Genomic DNA, 23,278 nt, shown 5'->3' on the forward strand with positions numbered 1-23,278 from the left:
TGGTTGACTTTCTTCCGGAGTCATCTAAAACAAAGGTTGGCACACTTTTTCTGAAAGGGCCAAATAGTCAACATTTTAAGCTTTAGGGGCCATATGGAATCTGTCACAACTTTGCAACTCAATCACTGTAGAGCAGAAGCAGCCAAAGACATGAAGGATTGGGTGTGGCTGTGTTCCCAATAAAACTTTATTTACAAAAATAGCTGGGGGCCATATTTTATCAACTCCTGATCTCAAATAATATTGTGTTATTTTTTAGAAGATAATTCTGTGATTCTTTTGTGCCTCTAAAGACTCTCTGGTCCTCCATCTCAGACACTTTCCATATACATACACTGCCATCATGAGAGGAAGTATACCATTGATAAGGTGTTGGGGTAATTATCTTTGGAGCAATAATAAGCAAAACAATGTTAGTGTGGAGAGCTTTGGAGTTAGAACTAGATTTGAATCCTGACTCTGGCAAGTGTGTGATCTTACACATAGCACACAAACTCTGTGAGTCTCCGTTTCTTCGTGGGCAAAGCGGAGATAATAGGTGCAACCTTACAGGGCTATTGTGAGGATTAAACATATATAAAGCACCAGCCTAATGCTTGGCATGGAGCAGGCACTCAATAAATAGCAGTTATTAACCCACATTGGCTCTATAAATAGCAGAGTCAAAGTCGACAGACCCAGCCTGAACAAGAATTTCGCTGTGGATCTAGCCTTCAGGCCAGTATTGGCACTAGAGTGAGAAAAGGGAATCATTTAAACATACCCAGGCTAGAAGAGAAAGCAACATTAAATGTGAAGACAGTGCTGCAAGACAGATTTCTATCAAATGCTTTTGATTATTTATTAGACAGCCACACTGTACCAAATCCACTTGGCTGTTGTTGGTTCGAGAACCTTGTTACACGCTTTCATTGAAGTAATAAGATCCTGCTCTTCATAATTGCAGACTCTCAACAGCTGGTGAGTGGGAGAACTTCATGTAAACAACCTCCTCTGAGTTCATTCTTCCGGGCTCATGAGACCAGTCACCTTTTCTTCAGCTGAAAGATCAACACATCAAGAAAATGAATGCTTCTGTCCTAAGGGAACATGACACAATGAGAAGTAATCAATAACTAGAAATAGCGTGGGATTGTCTTTAAAGAAAACATTATGAAATGTAAGAAGGCTACACACACACACAGATTAACATATTTAAGAAGATATCTGAGAGATCCCCTTATCAACTGTGTATTCACACACAAGTTATTTAAATCCTCTGCCTACATTTCCCAAAGTATAAAATAAAGATAAGTATGGTTTCCTTAAGGTTGTTGTAAGGATTAAATGCATTGGTAAATGCAGTGAACTTAGAACACTGTCTGACACATACCGAGGAAGGCTAGATTAGTGTTTGCCATTGTTGGCATTAGTATTATTCTTTGACAGAGATTTTTAGAATAGTTGAACTGAATCAGACACACCTATGATGAGTCAAATTCAAAGCTAATCTGCAAAACTTGATTCTATGGTACTCTCAAAGACCAAAACCTGAAATGCAAATGAAACTTTGAATTTTTCACTCCTGTAATTCAGTCAGCAGTGGGTCAGGTCAGACCAGGATAATGGGTGTTCTCATAGTTTGGTTCAATTCAAGAAATAGTGACTAAATAAATTAACTGACGATAAGAATTATAATGTGGTTCTTTAAATGGATATTCTTATTGCTAGGAAATACACACTGAAGTATTTAGGACTAAAAGGCAATGACGTGTGCACATTATTCTCAAATGATCCAAAAGTATTAGGTATATACTATATACCTAACAGATATATGTGTGTATATATATGTGTGTGTGTGTATATATATAGAGAGAGAGAGAGAGACAGAAAGAGTATGGACCTACTATTCTCTGTATTTATCTATATCAATCTAGATACTTATCCAGACAACTATCTATCTAGATCTTAACAGCTAGATATATCTAGATATCTGTCTATACATAGAGATAGATATATTTATAGATAGATATCGAGATCTAGATAGATACAGAGAGAGAATGGATGAGCATATGGGATAAAACACATGTTTAACAAAGGTGTAACAATATGTAACATGGTGTTTTATGTACCATTCTTATTCTTGCAGCTTTTCTCTAAGTTTGAAATCATTTCCAAATAAAAAAGCCCCATTAGGATGGGTTAAAAATTAAAAATAAGTGTAGGCTCAGTTTGGTTATCAAACAAGCCCAGAGCCACTGCAGGACAAGCAGAAGTAACAAGATACAGTCCTAACCACAAGATGCCAGGAGAACTTGGACTTGCAAGAAGGGGATATGAAATAGTTCTATGATTCAGATATCTAAGGAAGTCAGGTGAAGATCTGCTACATCCGTCTCCACAAGAGGCTCTGCTTGTCTCCAGGTGGTTAAAACAGGTCACATGTAGCACTAAGAATAACGTTGCTTGAAACCCTTACCAAAAGTTTCATTTTAGGATTTTAGTCTTGAGATTTTAGTACATGCCAGTTATTGCTGATCCCCCTGCCTCAGACTTTTCCCAACTTCAATCCATTTGGCAGGCTGCCGATAGAATAAATCCCTAAATTGTTGCTTTCACCACATTAGTTCCTCACTCAAGAAATTATCAATGGCTTCCTGTTTTCCACAACACCTCATCTAAACTTAGCTGTCTTACCAGTTTCATTTTATTTATTTATTTATTTATTTATTTATTTTATTTGTATGAGACAAGGTCTTGCACTGTCACCCAGACTGGAGTGCAGTGGCATGATCATAGCTCACTGTAACCTCAAACTCCTGAGCTCAATCAATCCTCCCACTTCAGCCTCCTTGGTAGCTGGGACTATAGGAGCTCCATGCCACATGCTATTCCATTTTATGATTTTACATACTTTGACTTGCAGTTTCAACTTTCATGATTTTTTCCCCTTTACTGAAAATAACAGGACCTAAGATTAGACTGACATCTGACTGATGGTTGCTTGGTTATGGTCATGTGGCGTAGTCACTAGGCTTATGCCAAAGCTGTGATTTGTCTGATGTTAAGATAAAAGTTCTTTCCTCCTATTTTTCTATTTAAAAAAACTTTTTTTTTTTTTTTTTTTTGAGACAGAGTCTTGCTTTGTCACCCAGGCTGGAGTGCAGTGGCACAATCTCGGCTCACTACAGCCTCTGCCCTCCTGGGTTCCAGCGATTCTCCTGCCTCAGCCTCCTGGGTAGCTGGGATTACAGGCGCCTAACACCACACCTGGTCAATTTTTGTATTTTTAGTAGAGACGGGGTTTCGCCATATTGGCCAGGCTGGTCACGAATTCCTGACCTCAGGTGATCCACCGGCCTGGGCCTCCCAAAGTGTTGAGATGACTGGTGTGAGCCACCACACCCAGCCAAATAAACTTTTTATTTATTTATTTATTTTTTTGAGACGGAGTCTTGCTGTGTTGCCCAGGCTGGAGTGCAGTGGCGCGATCTTGGCTCACTGCAAGCTCCACCTCCCGGGTTCATGCCATTCTCCCACCTCAGCCTCCAAGTAGCTGGGACTACAGGCGCCTGCCACCAGGCCCGGCTAATTTTTTGTATTTTTAGTAGAGATGGGGTTTCACCGTGTTAGCCAGGATGGTCTCGATCTCCTGACCTCATGATCCACCTGTCTCGGCCTCCCAAAGTGCTGGGATTGCAGGCTCGAGCCACCGTGCCCGGCCTAAACTTTTTAATCTTAGAATAGTTTTAGGTTTACAGAAAAGTTGCAAAGAGAACATAGAGCTCCCATCTACCTCAGGTCTAGTTTTCCCTATTGCTAACATCTTACATTACTATGATACATTTGTCACAACTAATGAACCAACACTGGACACGGCTATTAGCTAAACTCCATACTGCAAGGTCCTCTGAACAGGCTACATGGTGGCCGAGTCATTGTGACCCCTGTAACCCACACATACAGGCCTCCTGGAGTCACAAAGCATGGAGCAACAGGAGAACCACTAAAGAAGAAGAAACAGCTAGTTCCTGCCTTAACTGATTAAACCGATCTTCCAGCATTCCACCACTGTGATACGTTCCTGCCCTACCCTAACTCATGAATTGACCTTGTGGTATCATGCCTTGTGACCTCCCCCCACCTCATGACTATGCACCTTGTGACATTCTTCCCCTGCCCGAAAAAGCTGCCCCTAACTGTAACTTTCCACTACCTACCCCAAACCTATCAAACCAGTTCCACTCCCACCACCCTTCGCTGACTCCTTTCTTGGACTCAGCCCACTTGCAGCCTTGTTGCAACAGCGTTGTTGCTCACACTCAGCCTGTTTGGGTAGTCTCTTCAATTAGGCACACACATAACACATACTTTATTCAGATTTCATTAATGTTCTCTGATGTTCTTTTCAGTACCACAATCCTATCCAGGAGACTGTATTATATTCAGCTTTCCTCCTTTTCTTTTTTTTTTTTTTTTGAGACAGAGTCTCACTCTGTCGCCCAGGCTGGAGTACAGTGGCGCAATCTCAGCTCACTGCAAGCTCCACCTCCTAGGTTCACGCCATTCTCCTGCCTCAGCCTCCCGAGTAGCTGGGACTACTGGCGCCAACCACCATGTCCGGCTAATTTTTTTGTATTTTTATTAGAGATGGGTTTTCACCGTGTTAGCCAGGATGGTCTCGACCTCCTGACCTCATGATCCACCTGCCTCGGCCTCCCAATTGTTTTGTTTTTTGAAACAGAGTCCTGCTTTTGTCACCTAGGCTGCAGTGCAGTTGCACCATAGCAGCTCATTGCAGCCTTGACCTCCCGGGCTCAATCAACCCTCCCACCTCATCCTTCTGAGTAGCTGGGGCTACTGGCCCACGCCACCACACCTGGTTACTTTTTTTGTATTTTTTGTAGAGATGGGATTTCACCATGTTGCCCAGGCTGGTCTTAAACTCCTGGGCTCAAGCAATCCACCTGCCTCAGCACCCCAAAGTGCTGGGATTATAGGCATGAGCCATTGTGCCTGAATCTCTTCCTATTTTTAATTTTTTTTTTTTTGAGATGGAGTCTCGCTCTGTCGCCCAGGCTGGAGTGCATTAAATTTTAAAATATTATTTAAAAAGCTAAATGTAACCCTTAAGACTAAAGTATACAGTCTAATAAATGTGATTTCATTACACTTGAAAGCTGTATCTTTCCTACTACCCTTGAACATGAAAACTCACAGCATAATCTAGCTCATCCCAGTGAGTGACTAGAAGATTCAATTCAAAGCTTCCTGAAACTTCTCTTTGTGTCAGATCCCTTGGGAGCCCAGAACACCCTTCTCCAACTTCAGGCCCAAGACTACATCTAATTAACTGGTCCAAACAAGTTTTCCTTCTATATATGTATGGTATAAAGGAATTATTATATGGATATTGAATCCCCTGGAATGAATCTCTACTTTTATCTTTTCCATCTTATTTTTGCCCTACTTTCTAAGAGACTTCCTCAAATTCATCTTTCAACCCTTCTATGAGTTTTACACTTTTTTCTATTTTAAATATTTTTCTTCTCTGAACGTTCCTCTTTTCAATAGCAAACTATTTTATTTCTTTTTTTTTTTTTTGAGACGGAGTCTCGCTCTGTCGCCCAGGCTGGAGTGCAGTGGTGCAATCTCGGCTCACTGCAATCTCTGTCTCCAGGGGTTCAAACAATTCTCCTCCCTCAGCCTCCCAAGTAGCTTGGATTACAGACACGCATGACCATGCCCAGCTAATTTTTGTATTTATTTAACAGAGACGGGGTTTCACCAGATTGGCTAAACTGGTCTTGAACTCCTGAACTCAAATGATTCGTCCGCCTTGGCCTCCCAAAGTGCTGGGATTAGAGGCATGAGCCACCGCACAGCCTAAATAGCAAACTAGTTTTCTTTTTTTATTACAATCCTTTCTATTATCTGAGTTTAGTCATTCACAGTTTTCTTCTACCTTATAGTCTGTTTCCTCTAAGTTGCTTTGTTGTTGTCTTTCTCTTTGTTTTGATCTCTGTCTTTCACGGTAGAGACTTGCCCCAAGGGTCTGGTAATTCTTATTTAAGAAAGCAGCACTAAAACTAATTGGAAGTGTTTATTCGCAGGTAGATCTTGTCATTGAAATGCTTCACTGTATAACAACTTGATTGGACTTTCTAGCTAGAGAACCCCGTGTGAGCATCTTTAGGCATTTTCCTTTGGGCTGGTTAGATTCCCTGAAGAATAATTTTTCAGTTTCCTGCTTGGTGGGTGAAGACCTGGTTGTCAGAATTCTAGGAGCTGGGTCAAGCGGGGGCCGAGGGGTAGGGAATGGTGAAGGAGGGGGTGGCGGTGCGGGGGCAGAGGGCGGCGGGTAGCGGGGGCGGTGTCTTAATCTCCCTGACTTAATTTGATACCTCTGTTTTGGATGCTCCTCCCTTAAGTTCTGTCTTAACCTCTTCAGAGAATACCTCTCTGTCTGCTGAGGATGAGAAAAGGCAGTTGCCTGACTGCACAGACTAGGGGATGGTGTCTGAAGATGTTAATCCTCATTTCATATGCTCTATCCTCTTGGCTATCCCCTTTTGTGGGGTACCCATTTAAATCTTTCATCCATTTGGGTTGCCTTTTTCTTACTGATTTGTAAAAGTTTTTGTTTGTTTGTTTGTTCGTTTGTTCGTTTGAGATGGAGTCTCGCTCCCATTGCGCAGGCTGGAGTGCAGTGGTGCGATCTCCACTCACTGCAACCTCCACCTCCTGGGTTCAAGCAATCCTCTTTCCTCAGCCTCCCAAGTAGCTGGGATTATAGGTGGGCACTACCACACCCGGCTAATTTTTATATTTTTAGTAGAGACAGGGTTTCGCCATGTTGGCCTGGCTGGTCTTGAACTCCTGACCTCAGGTGATCCACCCCTCCTCGGCCTCCCAAAGTGCTAGGATTACAGGAGTAAGCCACCGCATCTGGCGATTTGTAAAATTTTTATAAATTTTAGTTTGGAGTCCTTTACCAAATATGTGCTTTGCAAATATCCTTTTCTAGTCTGTGGCTTGCCTTTTCTCTTTTAATGGTGTCTTTTGATGAACTGAAGTTCTTAATTTTTACAGTGTCAAATGGAAGCCTCAAACAACTCTCCTGCCTCAGCCTCAATTTTAGCAACTTAAAAAGGAATAATGTAATTTAGAAGTCTGGCTATCTTTCTGAGCTTGCTATAATATGCTGCAATAGAACTTGCGCTGAGCAGAAAACCATCTTCGTTCCAAGGTTCAGGGTTATGTTTCTTGTGCCAGCTGTCACCAAGATTAAACATTATCAGACACAAACTATACCTTGCTATTCTAGGATCACTGGCACCAATAAACAGGAAGAAAGGGATCAGTCTTGGATTGTTACGGCAGACCATATGGTAACAAAGCTTTGGTCCCTAAAGGCAGAAGGATGAAGCTTCCAGGCCCAGGGAATAATTGTCTCTGCTTCCCTTCTTTACAACTTTCATGTTAACCTAATATCATTTTGGATAACTTTAATGCAATCCTACAGATATCTCGCCACTCCTATCTTCAACAAAGCAAAACAGAAAGACTAAACATTCTGTTATACACAAATGATAAGGTTGTATTTACCTTTAACAAGGAGTGGCTTGAAGAGACAGTTGGCCTGCTGGCTAATTATTGACAAAGAGAAGGACTATAAATCAACTTTTCAAAAATAAGAGCCACCATTCAACTGTTTTTGGCCTATAACAATGATAACTTCAGGCTGGGTGCAGTGGCTCACCCCTGTAATCCCAACACTTTGAGAGCCTGAGGTGGGCGCATCACTTGAGGTCAGGAGTTCGAGACCAGCCTGGCCAAAATGGTGAAACTCCATCTCTACTAAAAATAAAAAAATTAGCTGGGAGTGGTGGCGCATGCCCAGTTTAGCCAATCTGGTGAAACCCCGTCTCTGTTAAATAAATACAAAAATTAGCTGGGCATGGTCATGCGTGTCTGTAATCCCAGTTACTCGGGAAGCTGAGGCACAAGAATTGCTTGAACCCAGGAAGCAGAGGTTGCAGTGAGCCAAGATTGCGCCACTGCACTACAGCCTGGGCGACAGAGTGAGATCCTGTCTCAATAAATAAATAAATAATGATACCTTCATATAATCAGCTTACTATCTTTGGCAACTTTGCTGTAAGTAGTTTGTTGGAAGAATGCCAGGAAATAAAAGTCCTCAAATTAAAGCTGCTTTGCTGCACACAGCACAGAACAGGGACTCTATAAATATTTATCAGGTGAATTTGAGGGTGCTGAAATGGGTGTATGAGTTATAACTGCCTACAAATTACTAGACTTCAAGGCTGGGTGCGGTGGCTCACACCTGTAATCCCAGCACTTTGGGAGGCCGAGGCGGGCGGATCACGAGGTCAGGAGATCGAGACCATCCTGTCTAACACAGTGAAACCCTGTCTTTACCAAAAATACAAAAAATTAGCCGGGCCTGGTGGCGGGTGCCTGTAGTCCCAGCTACTTGGGAGGCTGAGGCAGAAGAATGGCGTGAACCCGGGAGGCGGAGCTTGCAGTGAGCCGAGATCGGCCACTGCACTGCAGCCTGGGTGACAGAGCGAGACTCCGTCTCAAAAAAAAAAAAATTACTAGGTTTCAAATTATTTTAGCCAAGCTACATGGACAGGAATTTGGAATTTATTTGTCTCTTTGTCTCTATGGAGACTCTTGGAGCTGATCAGAGGTACAAACTATTTTCAGGTGCATGCCCCTCTTATAATCCTCATGTCTCAGAGGAGGCTGTAAATCTCTTACTCATGCCAGCTGACAGGTAAGCAGCATGGGCCAGTCAGTGTTCAGCTATACTCCAGGCCCTTGTTAGAGAATGAAATATACTCATCTCAAGCCGGTATTTATCAAGAGCTCAACTAAGACCTACAGACCAATGGAATAGAATTGCAAATCTAGAAATAAACCTACATATCTATAGTCAATTGATTTGGACACTGACAAGGTATCAAGACCATTCATTTGAAGAAAATAGTTGTTCAACAAAGGGTGATGGGACAACTGGATATCCACATGCAAAAGAAGAAAGTTGGACATCTACAGATATGTCACACATATACACCTACATATACTCTGTATATGACATATATATACTTAATTCAAAATAGATCAATGACCTACATGTATGAGCTAAAACTATACAACTCTCAGAAGATAAACTTAAGGCTAAATATTTATGACCTTGGATTAAACAATGATTTCTGAGTCATGACAACAAAAGAACAGGCAACCAAGGAAAAGACAGATAATTTGACTTCATCAAAATTTAAAACTTTTCACTTCAAGGAATACTACAAGGAAGTAAAAAGATAACTCAAGGGTAAGAGAACATATCTGAGAAGGGACTAGTATATATCTAGAATATATAAAGAACTCATACTCAACAACAAAAAGACAATCCAATTTTTTAAATGGGCAAAGGACTTGAATAGACATTTCTCCAAAGAACATATACAAATAGCCAATGAATATATGAAAAGGTGCTTAACATCATTAATCATAAGGAAAATGCAAAACAAACCACACTGAGATACAACTTCACACTCACTGGATGTCTATAATCAAAAAGATGGAAACTTACACTTGTCAAGGATGTAGAAAGACTGGAACCCTCATACACTGCTGGTGGGAGTGTAAAATGGGGCAGCTGCTGTGTAAATCAACTTGGTATTCCTCAAAAAGTTAAATACAGGATTACCATATGACCTGGGAATTCTAGGTATATACCCAAAAGAATTGAAAACGTATGTCCACACAAAAACTTGTACACGAATGTTCATAGCAGCATTATTCAGAGTAGCAAAAAGGTGCAAATCCAACCTAAGTATCCATCAACTGATGAATGAATGAACAAAATATACTATGTAACACACCAGAACATTGTTCAGACATAAAAAGGGATGAAATACTGGCATATGCTACAACATGATTGAAACTTGAAAACATGCTAAGTGAAAGAAGCTGACAAAAAATTCTACATATTGTATAATTTCTTTTACATGAATCCCAAATAGGCAAATCCACAGCAAAATAAAGTAGAATAGTGGTTTCCAGGAGCTGGGTGAGGGGAATAGACACTGACTGCTAAAAGGCATGGGTTTCTCTTCGGGGCAGTGAAATGCCCTAGAGTCAGATGGTGGTCATGGTTGCACGGCTTTGTGCATATGCCAAAAACCATGAAGTAAACAGTTTAAAATGGTCAGTTTTATGATATGTTAATGATATCTTCATTTTTAAAAAAAGAGAAAGAAAATAACTATGAAACAATTTAGTAATAGATGATTGAGCTCCACATGATAAGAACTATAATTAGGCCAGGCATGGTGGCTCATGTCTGTAATTCAGGCACAGTGAAGCCAAGGGAAGAGGATTGCTTGAGCCACAGAGTTGGAGACATAGAGGGATCATGTCTCTACAAAAAATTTAAAAATTAGCCAGGCACTGGCAGCACATGCCTATAGTCCCAGCTACTCGGGGGGCTGAGGCAGGAGGATCACTTGAGCCTGGAAGGGTCAAAGTTGTGGTGAGCTGTAATTGTGCCACTGCACTCCAGCCTGAGCAACAAAATGAGACCCTGTCTCAAAAAAAAAATTATACTTGTAATTTTACACCCTGTAATTAAGGTATACACATGCATAAAGAAAGATGAAAGAAGATTTAAATAAAATTGAGATCATGCCAAATTTCTGCACACCTTGAAATGGTTCCTAAAAGTCTTCTCTGTATTTGAAGATTTAAGTGTTAATGTTTTTACTATTTGCAGTAAATTCCAAATCTTGGGTGATGATTAATCTGTAACTTCATTGAGGGAAGCACTTTTTCCAAGGGTACATCTTTATTGTTTTCCCCTCAGTATGCATAATTATTGTCAAAAATTAAAGTAATACAGAAGGGCCAGGTGCGGTGGTGCATGCCTATAATCCCAGCACTTTGAGAGGCCGAGGCGGGAGCATCACTTGAGCTCAGGAGTTTGAGACCAGCCTGCGCAACATGGCAAAGCCTTGTCTCTACAGAAAATTCAAAAATTAGCCAAGCATGGTGGCGCACACTTATAGTCCCAGCTACTCGGGAGGCTGAGGTGGCAGGATGGCTTGAGCCCAGAAGGTGGAGGTTGCAGTGAGCTGTGATCATGCCACTGCACTCCAGCCTGGACGACAGAGCCAGACCTTGTCTCAAAACAAAAACAAAACAAACGAAAATGATTAAAGTAATATGGAAAAGCCGTACTCCTAAATCACTCTAACCTTTGAGATAATCTGGTTTTATATCCTTGCAGTTCTTCCTTTTAAGGCAAGATACACATTGTGTGCCCTGTGGATGTGGAAGTGTATCACTTACCTGTGAGTGAGACAAGCAAACAGCCATTGTGGAGATGTGAATGCGGCTTTGTTGTATTTTTTGACCATATGCCCAGTAACTCATTAAAAGTTTGTAGTGAGTATTCCTGCACCATTCAAGAATATCAGAATTTATTAAAGTTATGAATAACCGGCCGGGCGTGGTGGCTCACACCTGTAATCCCAGCATTTTGGGAGGCTGAGGCAGGTGGATCACAAGGTCAGGAGATCGAGACCATCCTGGCCAACATGGTGAAACCCTGTCTCTACTAAAAATACAAAAATTAGCTAGGTGTGGTGACGTGTGCCTGTAGACCCAGCTACTCCAGAGGGTGAGGTAGGAGAATCATTTGAACCCGGGAGGTGGAGGTTGCAGTGAGCTGAGATCGTGCTACCGCACTCCAGCCTGGCGACAGAGTGACACTCCGTCTCAAAAAAAACAAAACAAAACAAAAACCTATGAATAACTTCATCGATATCATAGTCATAATTCTAGTAGTGAATGCATACTGTACTGAATGTTTCCTAGGTAGCACAGCCCATGCTGACTATTCTGCATGCTCAGGATAATGGAATCCTCCCAAAAATCTGTCTTTTACAGATGGGGAAACTGAGAATTAGATAGGCTAAGTAACTTGTGCAAGGACAAAAAGATGGCAGAGCTAGGATCTGAACCCAGATGTGGTTGATCACAGAGTCTAACCTCTGAACAATTATACTTCTTAGAATATCATAGATCTACTCCATATGACAAAATATCCACACAAGTCAATGGGGGAAGGAATAAATTACATAACAAATGGGCCTTACTCCGTATTATATAATAGAATTGTTTCTAGCTATTACTAAATATGAAAAGTAAAAGAAAACCATTAAAAATAGAATATAAATTGTACCTTAATTTATAAAAGAAAATAATATTTTAAAAATAGAAAATATAGGTAACTATTTTACTGATTTGGGGGCTTAAGGAAATTATCGAAAATTTAAATCACATAGATTATAGGTAAAAGCATCACTAACAAAATTAAAAGACAAACTACAAAGAAGGAGAAAGATTTGCTACTAATATGACTGGAAAAAGTGCTAGTATCCCTAATATATAAAAATCTTTTATTGAACAGTAGGAAAATTGGTGACATCTCAATAACAAAATGGCAAAGGACATGAATAGAGAATTTACGGAAGAGAAAATATAAAGGGCTAATAAATTACTATAAAATATTCAGTTCACTAAGAAAAAATACAAAGGAAAATAACAAGGGACTGTCATCTTTTGCCATTAATATTGTTAAAGGTGATGAGAATGATGATATGAGTATCCGCCCGATGTGGAAAATGGTGACGTTCATAGGCTTTAGAGCAAAGGATTGGTGGAACCTTTCTGGAGGGCAATTTGGCAATAAGCATCAACATTCATAGAGTACCTTCACCTCTTGATGTAGTAATACCCTTTCCAGAAGTCTATCTAAAGGAAAGAATTAGCAGAGTGGCAAAAATATCTCTATAATAAAAAGATTATAAATAAAAGTTTAGTAAAATGGAATATACTTCCACTATTAAAAATCGTATTTCTGAGGCTGGGTGCAGTGGCTCACCCCTGTAATCCCAGCACTTTGGGAGGCTGAGGCAGGAAAGTTGCTTGAGCCCAGGAGTTTGAGACCAGCCTGAGCAACATAGTGAGACTTCTGTCTCTATAAAAAAATAAATTAAAGACATCATGTTTCTGAACAATATTTAATGATATGGAACATGTATATTATATATGTGTGTTCAGATATCTATAGCTAAATCTATAAAAAATATAAAATATCTATATATAACCATACATAATGTTAAATGGCAAGGGCAAGATATGAAAGTTCCTATGTGTGTATATTTTATTGTAACTGTGAAAATGGGTGTATATATAGATAATTATTACAGATATATAAATATATATATAGCAGGAAATAAATATACAAAAATCATAAAAGTCATTATTCTGGTTAGAGGGATGTAGCATAGTTTTTCTTTTCTGGGAATATTTGCTACATATTTTTAAAGGAAAATGTGTCACTTTACTCATCAGGTTAAAAATAACATAAACAAGAGTGTTTTAAAAGTTAATTTCTTTTTATCCAATAAATATTTAAGTTCTAGGACAGCATCCTTAACAAAATGGGTGGAGATACAAAATTTCTATACAAAGATGATCATTATAGCATTATTAATAATCCCTTAATTTTGAGAGGAAATTGCTAAATTCAATTATAGGAGAATTATTGAATAGAATATAGTATGTTCAAATGAAAGAATATTATAATTCAGTTGGTCCTGCTCTCAAGGAAGTTTTAATATCATTGGGAAATTCTAATATGTTAAGGGAAAGAGAAGACAGGCCAGGTGCAGTGGCTCACACCTTTAATCTCAACACTTTGGGAGGCTAAGGAGAGCAGATCACTTGAGCTCAGGAGTTCAAGACTAGCCTGGCTAGCATGGTGAAACACTGTCTCTACTAAAAATACAAAAAATTAGCCAAGTGCAGTGGGCCTGTAGTCCCAGCTACTCAGGAGGCTGAGATAGGAGAATTGCTTGAGCCTGGGAGGTAGAGGTTGCAGGGAGCCGGGATCACACCACTCTACTCCAGCCTGGGCAACAAAGGAACATTTGGTCTCAAAGAGAAAAAAAAAAAGAAAGAAAAGGGAAAAAGAGAAGACAGAAATTATTTAATATGTATCTTTATCTTTGTGTTATGAGAATATTATTTTGTCATGCTTGCATATTTTGGGTTATATTTTTAGCTTGGTTGTAACTAATATTTTATTATCTATAATGACCAAACAATTTATTCAATTCATCTAGGCATAATCATCTTGTTTATTTACTCATTTATTTGCTTATTTACCAATTTATCCACTTAATAATTTGTTTATAGAGACTGGGCTGGAATTAAGGTTCTGGCAGATAATAATTGTGACTTTGGGCAAATTACCAGTCTTCCCTAGTCTCTGTTTTCTTGTCTATAAATGAGAAGAAATACATCTACTCTGCATGAGTATATGAGGCAATGTATACAAATACTCAGCACGATAACTCACTCATAAAAGGTGCTCAAGAAATAGCAATTGATATTATTTTATTATTGTTATTTTTTTAAGTAGATGCAAAGAAATAGTGGGGAACCAAAAACGTGTTGGCAGAGATCTTCACATTCTCCCAGTCAAGGGAGTTATTGAAATTATAATTTTAAAACAAGAACTGTAAGATATATTACATTCTTGGAACTTAAAGGGAATGTAAATGTCAATGTAAATCAAAGATCAAACACCGAAAAAATATAACCTTAGAAATAATGCGGTGCACTGAGTAACCCCAGGAAATTCTCCAGTGTTGCTTAATAACTATGCCGTTGCCATCTAGTGGAATTAGTGATGCATTACATAGCCCAGAAAATTTGAGATTTTATTTTGAAGTATTAAATGGTTTATATAGAAAGGCCAAATTACACAAATATTCTCCTATATGTCCCCATCATCTCCTTTGGACTACTGAAATATTCGTTAAACTAGTCCTTCATCTTAAAATCAGAGCCTCAACCCATTCTCCTACACAGAACAGGCAGAGTAAGCTTTCTAAAATATAAATTAGATCATGTTACTTACACAGATTGAAAATGCAAAACACCTTGCATAGCATGGAAGGCCTCTAGCCTCATTTGTCCCAGCCTCGCTGAGCACGAGTCCCCATGACCATCTTTCCAGTAAGAAATTTTCTGCCTCGAGGCTTCCAATATACAGTTTTTTGTTTGTTTTGTTTCTTGTTTTTTTTTGACGGTCTCGCTCTGTCGCCCAGGCTGGAGTGTAGTGACGCGATCTCGGCTCACTGCAACCTCTGCCTCCTGGGTTCAAGCGATTATCTTGCCTCAGCCTCCCAAGTAGCTGGGATTACAGGTGCCCGCCATCACGCCCGGCTAATTTTTGTATTTTTAGTAGAGACGGGGTTTCACCATGTTGGCCAGATTGGTCTCGAACTCCTGAACTCCGGTGATCTGCCCGCCTCAGCCTCCCAAAGTGCTGAGATTACAGGCGTGAGCCACTGCACCCGGCCCCAAATATACAGTTCTCTCTGCCTAGAATGTTCTTCCTCAGCTTTTTACATGCCAAATTAGTCATCCTTCAAGACCAAATTTGTTTCCCTCAGACAGATCTTTCTGCAACTACATTATGTACCTCTATGATTTTCTCTCATAGTATTCTGTTCTCTTCCTTCATGGCATTTCATCACAAATTATGCTCAGGTATTTTTTCCTGTTTGGTTAATACCTGCTTCCCCCTTCAAACTATATGCACCATGTTCAACAATGTATATGTCAGAGCTTAGTACTTTGTAGCAAAATACTATGTATGCATTAAGTAATCTATATAATGGAATGTCATTTAGTCAACAAAAATAGCATGTTAAATGGGTATTACTGACATAGAATGTTGTACATGATATAACTTTAAGTGAAAAAAGTAGGTTTTATAGTAATATAGTCCAGCTTTTGTTTTTAAAATGTGAATATATACTACATACATATTTACCTATATTACAAATATATGTGTTTAAAAATCTGCAAGGTGTTATGGTGGTTATCTAAGTTAACAAAATGTGAGTGTAGCTAATTTTCTTTTCTTTTCTTTTTTTTTGAGATGGAGTCTTACTCTGTTGCCCAGGCTGGAGTGCAATGGTGTGATCTCAGCTCACTGCAACCTCTGCCTCTTGGGTTCAAGCAATTCTCCTGCCTCAGCCTCTCAAGTATCTGAGACTACAGGTGCACGCCACCACACCTGGCTAATTTTTGTATTTTTGGTAGAGACAGGGTTTCACCTTGTTGGCCAGGCTGGTCTTGAACTCCTGACCTCAAGTGATCCACCCACCTCATCCTCCCAAAGTGCTGGGATTACAGGCGTGAACCACTGCACCCGAACAATTTTCTTATTTTTGCTTATCTTTTAAAATACTAATTGTTTATCACCTTTGTAGTTATAGTAGTTGAAGTTGAGATCTAATGGAGTCATATCCTATATGGGACCGAGAGAGTTAGTTAGTATGACTAGTCAGCAGTAAACATTGCATTCAGGATGACTACTAACATTAGTGAGGTCTGAGGCAAGAGGACAAATGGAAGACTCTGCTCCATTCTCTTCCCACTCCTCGTCCCAGCCCACACTAGGAGAGGCTGCTCATGCTTACGTGTGGACACCTGAGCCCACAAGGACAAGCTCCAGCCACATCCCCTGCTACAATCACAGCCAGTATCCATCCTTAGGAAGAAGTACCTGGAGAAGAAACTCATACAGGCCTTGTCTTGGGAGGGAGTTCTAGGGTCCTGGGTTTCTGGAGAGTGGTATTGGGCTTGGGGTGGGCATGTCCCCTCAGTCCCATAGTGGACTCCTTGCCTCATGGAAGGGGACCAGAGAGAGGAGGGCAAGAGCAGGGGGCCTGGTGTCGAGGATCTAAAGATTGTACTGATTGCATCTAATCAAAATTAACTTTGAAAAAATCTCTTAAATCATCCATAAAGTACCATACTGTACATATGTTTTATGTATGCAGCCCTATATCATTATTTTTCATTTTTCCTTGTCCATGTTTCGCTATGGCTCTCAATTAATTTAATTTCTTCTTCCATGATGTTGGAATCAACACCCACTTACCTGGTTACTTGAACAATGTTTCCTTCTATATCCATGGTGAGTAAAGCCTTAAAAGCATTCAGATTTTCTTGATAGATTGGCTTTTAGGCTTGATGACACCTATTGCTTGCTTAAGTTAATACCTCTATAAGACGACTCCTTGTATATTTTGGAAAACAATAGGACTCAAAATGACAGGTTGAAAGAAAGGGAAATTTAATGATTCTAGGTTACCAGCTTGAACAACTGGTTTACCAGTGTTATTATTTACTGAGATAGGAAAGGTTAGAGGAAGAAGGGGTATAGATGTATTATAATTCATTCACCTGATTATTGTTCGGTATTTAGGTTGGCTGCAATATGTTACAACAAGGAACAATAGTCTGATTTGCAGCAAAATCTTTTCATATATCCTTAATTTCTAAACACAGAATTGCTGGGTAAAAATGTGCATATTCTTTAGATTTTATTTTATTTTATTTTTTGAGACTGAGCCTCGCTCTGTTGCCCAGGCTGGAGAGCAATGGGGCAATCTCAGCTCACTGCAACCTTCACCTCCCCGGTTTAAGTGATTCTCCCTGCCTCAGTCTCCCGGACTAGCTGGGATTACAGGCATGTGCCACCATACCCGGCTAATTTTTGTATTTTTAGTAGAGACGGGATTTTACCATATTGACCAGGCTGGTCTCAACCTCCTGACCTCAGGTGATCCACCCACCCCAGCCTCCCAAAGTGTTGAGATTACAGGCATGAGCTACCACGCCTGGCCCATTCTTGAGATTTTTAATACACGTTTCCAAATGACTTTCAAAAGAGCTGTTTCCTCACACTGTTAACATTAGAGTAGATTTCAAACACTCAAGTTCTAAGTCTCCCTCCTTCTTTCCTTCCCTCCCACTTTTCCTTTGTTCATTCGATAAGTACCTACTAGTCCCACACAGGGTCTGACATAAATCTAACTTTGCTCCTTTTGCCCCTAACTTTGTTAGGGGTTAGTAGATGATCAGGGAGAAGGAAGTGTGATGGAGAACTCTAGAGTTTCGAATATGAGTGACTTGGATATTCTACCCACAAACTTGTTTGGCTCTGGACAGCAGACAAGGTAAAATTCCTTCTTTATTTAAGTTGGTGGTGCCACTGAGAGTTTGTAAGAAAAAATGTTTAACTTCACGCAGACCAGAAGTAGGACACTGTAGGATTTGTCCCCAGGGAATTAAAGAGGGTACCATTTTACAATGCAGATTTGGCCCTCTAATTAGCCAAATGATCACAGCAATTCTCTAGCATATGAGGAAGGTGTGTCCTATCCAGGGATCTGTCTCATGGCAGCTGATAAAGATGGATGGGGCTGGGCACGGTGGCTCACGCCTGTAATCCTAACACTTTGGGAGGTTGAGGGGGCGAATCAACAGTTCAAGAGATCGAGACAATCCTGGCCAAATGGTGAAACCCCATCTCTACTAAAAATGCAAAAATTAGCTGGGTATGGTGGCGCGTCCCTGTAGTTCCAGCTACTCAGGAGGCTGAGGCAGGAGAATTGCTTGAACCTGGGACATGGAGGTTGCAGTGCGCCAAGATCCTGCCACTTCATTCCAGCCTGGCTACAGAGCAAGACTCTGTCTCAAAAAAAAAAAAAGAACAAATGCAGCAGGAGACCCAGACCCAAGGTCAGGGCAGGAGTCCCACACCATGAGATCATGAGGGCCCCTTTCTGTGCAGTACAGAACCAGCTTCCACCCTGCTGATTTGAGAGGAAGTTTCTAATTACTTGACTTGAGTACCTAAGTTGCTAGATGTAACTCTGACCTTGAGGAAAAAAGGAAGTTGGTGGACTTCCTTATTATCATAACTCAGGTAGGAGAGTCCAACCTAACAATGTCACCTCTGTCAACTGGCACTCAGTGAAACACTTGAGTATGCACAGTACTGTAGTCACTTCTACCAGAGGTCCGAAGTTACTGGAAAAGTTAGGCCTGTGCAAGACTGAAAAAAACTGACAATGCACCAGTGTGCTGAAGGAATTAAAAGGAGATTCCTGGAGTCTTGTGAACCTAATGCAAGACTGGATTATGAGTGTTGTTGCTCTGTTCTCTGAATATGGATTACTGAATAAACTACTGTAATTCAGAACTCTGCTAATGACTGTGGCTCTAACGCTTACTTAAATAACTTGCCAGAGGCTCTCTGACCTCTAGTAATATAACTTAAGTTTCTGAGTTATTGTGATTTCAACTTTAAAATGGGAACGACTCTCTGTCTCATGATTCTTATAAGGATTTAAAGATAATGCCTAGCAGGCCCTTAGCACAGTGGTTTTTGCTTACTAGGCAAAAGGAGAAAAAGTGTCCAGTAAATGATGGCTATTCCAGGAGCAATGTATGCCATTCCAGCACATCTAATTCATAAAATGTTAATGCATTTCATTTATCAGATCATATATTTGAAAACCAGAGGAACCAATTCGAGGTATTGTTTTGTAAGGAAAATAAATAATTTTAAGGTGAAATAACTTTAAAAGGCTTAACACCTGCCTATTTTAAAAATATATGATACGGTTAAACCTATGGAACTCTGGAGATTTGTTACTTTATTCAACATTTTCTGCATGGTTTTTATTTATCAAAATTATTCTATAGATCTGTGTCATTCTGAATGCACTCTTGCAGTGCTTAACTCAGTAGGACATCAAAGCAACACAACAGCACGTCTATCTAGACCATCCTTTCTTTTTTTTTTTGAAATGGTGTTTCACTCTTGTTGCCCAGGCTGGAGTGCAATGGCACTCAGCTCACCGCAACCTCTGCCTCCCGGGTTCAAGTGATTCTCCTGCCTCAGCCTCCCAAGTAGCTATGATTACAGGCATGTGTCACCACGCCTGGCTAATTTTGTATTTTTAGTAGAGAAGGGGTTTCTTCCTGTTGGTCAGGCTGGTCTTGAACTCCCAACCTCAGGTGATGCACCTGCCTTGGCCTCCCAAAGTGCTGGGATTACAGGCCTGAGCCACCGCACCTGGCCTAGACCATCCATTTTGGATAAGCTTGGCACTGACTCATAATCAGCTCAAAATCAGCTCAACTTTCGGGCACATTTTTCATTTGAAAGAAAAGAAAGAGATATATTAAAAAGGGATTCGTGATTCTCAGTGAAAGAAAAGAGTCTTTGTGATTCTCCCTTATACTCCACCATGCACATATCTCCCAGACAAAGGAAAGAGTGTTTGTAACTTTAAATTCCCATGCCCAATAGAACGCCAACATTTTGTAAATAAAAAAAGTCATCACCAATTATCCTGACTTTTATTTAATCAAGTGTTTTCATTGCCTTGGTCTTTCTAGGACTCTAGCAAGAAGTAAAATAGGACATTTGGCCTCTTTCCTCTGTTCCTGAGAAAACCCTGGGGTGATGCAAGGCAACAGGGAGCATTCTGCTAGGGTCAGGGTCGGGGATCCTGGATGGGGAGGGCTTGGAGACTATGCATTTGTTCTGAATAATGGCAGACAAAAGAGACCTCAATCAAATGCTTCCTCTAATCAAATGCTGGAAGGGCTGCTGACCAGCACAGGCACCTGCTGTTCCAGAAGACAGAGCGAGGAGCACTGCATGGGGGTTAGGAAGCAACAGATTTTGCTCTCCAACTCTCAGAGAAGGCAGCATGGAAACACATTGCCTCCTCCTTCTTCTTCTTCTTCTTTTTTTTTTTTTTTTTTTGAGTTGGAGTTTCACTATTATTGCCCAGGCTGAAGTGCAATGATGCAGTCTCGGTTCACTGCCACCTCTGACTCCCAGGTTCAAGTGATTCTCCTGTCTCAGCCTCCCGAGTAGCTGGATTACAGGTGCACACCACCATGCCTGGCCAATTTTTGTATTTTTAGTAGAGACAGGGGTTTCATCATATTGGTCAGGCTGGTCTCGAACTCCTGACCTCAGGTGATCCACCCACCGTGGCCTCCCAAAGTGCTAGGATTACAGGCGTGGGCCACCGCGCCCAGCCAGAAATACATTGCCTTCTAAGAGAACTTCTGAACTAGGTAGAAGGTAGAAATTACTAAATTAATTTATATTAATAATTAACGGTTGGCTATACCTGTAAGTTGGGAATTCCAAAGCAAATAAGAGGCTTCTTGGAGTATACGTGCTCAAACCTTCTAATTCTCAGATTGCAACATATGGTCTTTCCAAAGGCTGGTTTTCCTGTCTTGTGTATGTCTTGAAAGATACCCTCTTTGTCAAACTACAATGAAGGCACAATCCCCTTTCTTATCCTGTGAGCTTATTAAACACAGATAAAATTTACTTTGAACATACTTTAAAATCTTTCAAGTACAAATACAGCAGGGTAATATTTCAGAATCGTCATTATCTCCCCATATCAGGCACCAGCTTTGTCTTGCAGCCACACTTGGGCAGGCATTTATATTACTGCTGTTCTGTGCTACAGCTTTGCAAACTTGCATTTTTTTTTATAACCATATGTCTCTATGCTAACACTGGGGTTCTTCAGCTTGTAAGTCTTTTTCTTTTGTGTCTTTTCAAACTTTTGTCACTTGGCTCTATTTTGATTGTCAAGTTCACTGCCAAATTTTGTTCAGTCACAATCTGCCAACATCTTGGCATTTCCAAGATATTATATTAAGAGTAGATGAGTACAAACAGAACAGACTACGTGCAATGAAGACTGTTCCCAAAAATGTTGTCCCTCTAAGTCAAAGATTAACTTTTGACTAAATTTTTGAGAGTAAGGTCCTTTAGGCTGTTGACTTGGCCAATGAGCAAGAAACCACAGTCTGTTAGGCAATATCTGTTAATAAGAAAGTCACATTTCAGCACAAGTGGCTAAGAGATTCTCTCCTGATTTGGGGGCAGGCCAGTCAGGCACAAGCTGCTTATCTGTGCGATTGGGGCAGCTTAACCCATAGGCCAGGAAAGCCTGGCTTTGGGGATCACATCAGGGTTGTGGTCCATGTCTAGTGGTGAGCAAATATTGACGGAACTGGGGTCCTCTTGGAACAACAAGAGAGCAGGAAGGTTGGGGGCTAGTTAATGACTGTCAGACTCCATACCCAAAACAGCTCAAAATCTTTACAAAGACATCAAGACAGAAAATCTGTAAGCTAAGAAGAGTGCTTTTATTTAATTAACCTGTTCCAGAGGTAAGCCCCCTAGGACAACACTGAACAGCATGATCTAATGGCCAGTTAGTACTGTTGCAGTCTGAATTGAAGGCTGTGAGCCTCCTGCTCTTTTAAAAATTATTTACTTCTAATTATCTTTTTTTTTTTTTTCTTGAGACGGAGTTTTTCTCTTGTTGCCCAGGCTGGAGTGCAATGGCGCGATCTCGGCTCACTGTAACCTCCACTTCCTGGGTTCAAGCAGGTCTCCTGCCTCAGCCTCCCGAGTAGCTGGGATTACAGGCACGCACTGCCACACCTGGCTAATTTTTTGTATTTTTAGTAGAGACGGTGTTTCATCATGGCCAGGCTGGTCTCAAACGCCTGACCTCAGGTGATCCGTCTGCCTCGTTCTCCCAGAGTGCTGGGATTACAGGCGTGAGCCACCACGCCCGGCCTATTATCATTATTTTTAGAGACACAGTCTCATTCTGTTGGCTAGAGTGGACTGCAGTGGTACAATCATAGTTCAATGTAACCTCAAACTCCTGGGCTCAAGCAAACCTCCCACCTCAGTCCTCTGAGTAGCTGGGACTATAGGCACATGCCACCATACCTGGCTAATTAAAAAAAAAAATGTTTTATTTTTTTGGTAGGGATGAGGTCTTGCTATGTTGCCCAGGCTCGTCTCAAATACCTGACTGCAAGTGATCCTCCAGCCTCAGCCTCCTGAGTAGCTGGGATTACAGGTGTGAGCCACCATGCCTGGCTGCTTCCTGGCCTTCTGATGGCTCACTGATATGAAGGGGAAGATAGAAAAAGAATGGAAAGGACCAGCATTTATTAAGAACCTGCTGTGTGTTGGGCACTGGTTTCAGGATGTAATCACATTTTTCACTCAATCCTCAAGAGAAGGTATTATTAGCTCCTTTTGCCAGGTAAAGAAAGAGAAGTTAAGGAACTTGGCAAGGTGATGGGGTGGGCAAGATCCAAACTCAAGTCCATCAGATTCCAAATCCCATGCTTTTCCACCAGACCATGATACATGGATAAAGACATGCATGGTATGGCTGAAGACCAAGCAGGAGGGAGGAGGGCGAAACAAAGGGATTCTTTATCCTTCTTCCATGAGGGAAGGTCCTGATCATGTGTA

General features: G+C 40.7%; 1 protein-coding gene across 1 annotated transcript in view; it reads right to left on the reverse strand.

The window, feature by feature from the left end:
• Nucleotides 1–816: 816 nt before the first annotated feature.
• The window catches only part of SLC44A1 (solute carrier family 44 member 1), a 195,384-nt gene continuing 172,922 nt past the window's right edge, over nucleotides 817–23,278 (reverse strand). The window contains exon 16 of the mRNA XM_023202418.2: nucleotides 817–1,040. Within this exon, the coding sequence (XP_023058186.1) occupies nucleotides 1,026–1,040 (15 nt within the window). The 3' untranslated portion in view covers nucleotides 817–1,025. The remainder of the gene's footprint in view (nucleotides 1,041–23,278) is intronic.

The sequence above is a fragment of the Piliocolobus tephrosceles genome, chromosome 14 (genome assembly GCF_002776525.5).
Source record: "Piliocolobus tephrosceles isolate RC106 chromosome 14, ASM277652v3, whole genome shotgun sequence".
Lineage (NCBI taxonomy): Eukaryota > Metazoa > Chordata > Mammalia > Primates > Cercopithecidae > Piliocolobus > Piliocolobus tephrosceles.